At 54.6% G+C, this 3,453-nt stretch overlaps 1 protein-coding gene across 1 annotated transcript in view; it reads right to left on the bottom strand.

Moving 5' to 3' along the window:
* The window catches only part of NUP88 (nucleoporin 88kDa), an 11,104-nt gene that overhangs the window by 1,342 nt on the left and 6,309 nt on the right, over positions 1 to 3,453 (bottom strand). The window contains exons 9-13 of the mRNA XM_010137489.1: positions 3,218 to 3,319; positions 1,732 to 1,890; positions 1,211 to 1,336; positions 919 to 984; positions 623 to 703 (exon numbers count right to left, since the gene is read on the bottom strand). Of these exons, the coding sequence (XP_010135791.1) occupies positions 623 to 703; positions 919 to 984; positions 1,211 to 1,336; positions 1,732 to 1,890; positions 3,218 to 3,319 (534 nt within the window). The remainder of the gene's footprint in view (positions 1 to 622; positions 704 to 918; positions 985 to 1,210; positions 1,337 to 1,731; positions 1,891 to 3,217; positions 3,320 to 3,453) is intronic.

Below are 3,453 nucleotides of genomic sequence, written 5' to 3'. Positions count from 1 at the left end.
GGAGTCCCCATCCCTGGAGGGTTTCCCAGCCGTGTGGAGGTGCTGCTGAGGGACAGGGGCCAGTAGGGACCTGGCAGTGCTGGGGAACAGGGGCCTCCATGAGCTTCAAGGTCTCTTCCAGGCCAAGTGATTCTGTCACTGTCCCCCTATGGCATTTCAGACACGGGGGTTTAAAACAGCTGCAAGAAAACCTTCTTTAAGAACAGTGCAGAAATTGCTTCAAAAAATCTCTCCAAGAGACCCTGACGTGCCACCAGCTCTGCTGCGGGTCCCTGTCGCATGTCACACAGGGTTCTCCCAACCCACACAATTCTATGCTTTAACGGAGCCTTAGACCCTTCGTGCTGGGACAGCAGCAGTTCTGCACTTCTGCTGCTCTTCCTCCATCTCAGGCGGTCTCGTCTTTCCTCTTTCAGCAAGGCTCACGTGGCCTTTCTGAAGGGCAAGTGGACTCGATCTGGACCTGAAGAGGTACTGAAAAAGCTCCCCTGAGCCCCGACCAAGAGCCTTTCAGAAGCTCTGAATTTGTTCTAACAAACAAGCAGCGGCGGCAGCTCCTGCCTGCAACCTTCTACCTCATGGCAAGTGGTCCCTGAGGAACCAAGGCACAGTCTGCACTCACCTGGTCATAATATCTTCATGCTTCTCTTTGGCTTCCTCGTATTTGTCGGCCAAGCGCTCAGCCATTTCCCGCAGACTTTTCCTTGAAGCAAGTAAGAAATGGTTATTGAGTGCAGCTTTGGGAGCCAGGCGAGTCTGCGTGTGTGCAAGGGGGACAGGGAGCCTGGCAAAGCTCCTCCTGGAGCAGGGCGGGAACCCCCGTGCTTCAGTACGGCGGCTCACACCTCTCACCCGGGCCCCGGTGTGAGGTGCATCACTCCTGCGTCTGACTCGATACAAGCCGACAGTGACACTCACCGCTCCTCGCGATAGTAATTCAGATCTTCCAGTTGCTGCTTTTTCTGGGCCCACAGCAGCTTCACTCTTAAAATAAACACAGACATAAATCAAACCCGCCACCAGTTCTGCGCTCACCCTACAGAGCTCTGGTTTCACGCTCACCCCCCGCTCCCTGGGAACGGGGCTGTCAGTCCTGCACTCCCTGAGCACGTTTCACTCACGCAGGGGTCAGGGCCCCAGCGGAGGTTTAGTGCTGCTGTCTTGCAGCGCTGCGGTGCAGCGCCCATTTCGGGGGGGGGGTGTGCAGTACCTCTGCTGAATCTCCTCCTTGGCCAGGTCCTGCTTCAGGATGTATTCCTCTCGGAACACCTGCGTGGCTCTGCTGAGAAGCTGGAGACATTCCTCAGGGGGAGGAGCAGCATCTGGATCAGACGACCTTGAGAACAGGAGGGACAGGTTATTGTCATCCTCACCCTAATACGTTCCTCTGACAGCCTGAACAACTGACAGCGTTCACGGTGAGGACTCGGGGGGCTCAGTTACAGAGTGAGGGACCACAGTTAAATCATTTTGCTGTAAGTCATTTTTCTGACGTGAGGAAATCCCAGAGTAGCTTAAAATGAGACAAGTGATGAGCAACCAGACCCGCTGAGGTCAGCCCAGCTTTGAGCAGGGGCCTGGGGCACGATGATCCCCTCCCAGCCCCCAGCATTCCTTGGTTTGGTGCCGTCCCTGTACAGACAGGGCACAGGCGGCAGCAGGAGCTGATGAACACACAGTACCCCCCCAGTCCCCCCTCTGCAACTCCCCGAGGAGAACACAGCCACTCACTTCAGCAGCAGGGGGTTGGCGGAGCTGCGGTGCAGGATGCTCCGGATGTGCTTCTCAAATGAGTGCTGCGACTGGGCCACAATCCGGAGAGGGCAATCAGCAATGTCTTTGTCTTCCCTGGTACAGAGCAGGGGCGGGGAGGCGGGATGGACTGCACTCCTACCAAAGCACAGCAAAGCGGAGAACAGGTTAACCCAGACACACAGAAACGGCGTCAGCTCGAACAGCAGTGAAAGGGAACTCATCCACCACGGAATTAAAGAATTACAGCAGTCAGTCACAAGTGTTCTAGACATAAAGAGTCAGTGATGTGGTAAATCCAGCTCTGGACTGGGCTGGTGGAGCTCACATCCCCATATCATTCTGTCGGGCACAGCTGAACCCAGCAAGAATCGTAAATATCCTTTTCCTGAGGGACAAGGAAGTTCCACCACAAGGCAAGTGAGTGTCACCACCTGCTTTTCAGAGCAGCCTGCTCAGACCTTCTCACTTTCAAAAACTCCCTGACAGGAGGCTGGAGTGAAGCAGGGGGGAGGTGTTTCGGTCTCTTCTCCTCAGGAACAAGTGACAGGACGAGAGGAACCGGCCTCAAGTTGTTCAGGGGAGGTTGAGGTTGTCCCTGAGGAACCATTTCTGCCCCGTTGGGGTTGTCCTGGCCTGTCCCAGGCTGCCCAGGGCAGTGGTGGAGTCCCCATCCCTGGAGGGTTTCCCAGCCGTGTGGAGGTGCTGCTGAGGGACAGGGGTCAGTGGGGACCTGGCAGTGCTGGGGAACGGGGGGACTCCATGAGCTTCAAGGTCTCTTCCAGGCCAAGTGATTCTGTCACTGTCCCCCTATGGCATTTCAGACACAGGGGTTTAAAACAGCTGCAAGAAAACGTTCTTTAAGAACAGTGCAGAAATTGCTTCAAAAAAGCTCTCCAAGAGACCCTGACGTGCCACCAGCTCTGCTGCAGGTCCGTGTCGCACATCACACAGGGTTCTCAGCAATAAACACTGCCCAGCCCTCAGGGCACTCACTTAATTGTGCAAAGGCCAATCGAGGGCACCAGGCTGCAGCTTTCCCACCACCCCCAAACAACATGAAGGCGCTTTGGCAACGGATGCTAAAATCCTGCTGCTTTTGCTGCCCATGAAGAATCTCTACGCTCCTGTCTGTAAACAAGGTTTAGATTTGCAGATTCCTCATTATAAAAATTAAGAAACCCCCCAACAATACCATCAAGAACCCTTTGATGCAGCGCTTGTCCTGATGACACTCACTAAAAGCGACAGAGATGGATTATGTCCCCTAAAACACCTCACCAGCAGTAACTAACTGCTCTAGGACCACTCAAGGGCGCAGCCAGAGAGGGTTCGGAAGGGAAACTTCACTGTGTGTCACAGGAGCTGCAGCCGTGGGGAGAGGATCCAAAGAGTAATCAAAATATATCCTGAGGTCCTTCTCGGGCACCAGTCACCAATTTCAAACCAATTACGAACCACGTACAAGAGAGGCCTTGTAATACACTCGTAGGTGTTGGTGAGGCAGATCATCGTGGGCCCCAGGACGTCAGTGACGATCCAAAATCCCCTAATCGGAGCAGGTTGCCTGAAGGGAAGAAAACACCAGCGTTACCGGTCAGAAGTTCTTTGTCCCTGAAGCTGCGCAGGTTTGCTCTTTGGAAAAGCACCAGCTCCAGCTGCCGGCCTGTGCCAGACATCTTCACCCAGCTGAGGATGGAG

This window comes from Buceros rhinoceros, unplaced genomic scaffold (genome assembly GCF_000710305.1).
Source record: "Buceros rhinoceros silvestris isolate BGI_N320 unplaced genomic scaffold, ASM71030v1 scaffold3826, whole genome shotgun sequence".
Lineage (NCBI taxonomy): Eukaryota > Metazoa > Chordata > Aves > Bucerotiformes > Bucerotidae > Buceros > Buceros rhinoceros.
This window is presented reverse-complemented; position numbering and strand designations above follow the sequence as displayed.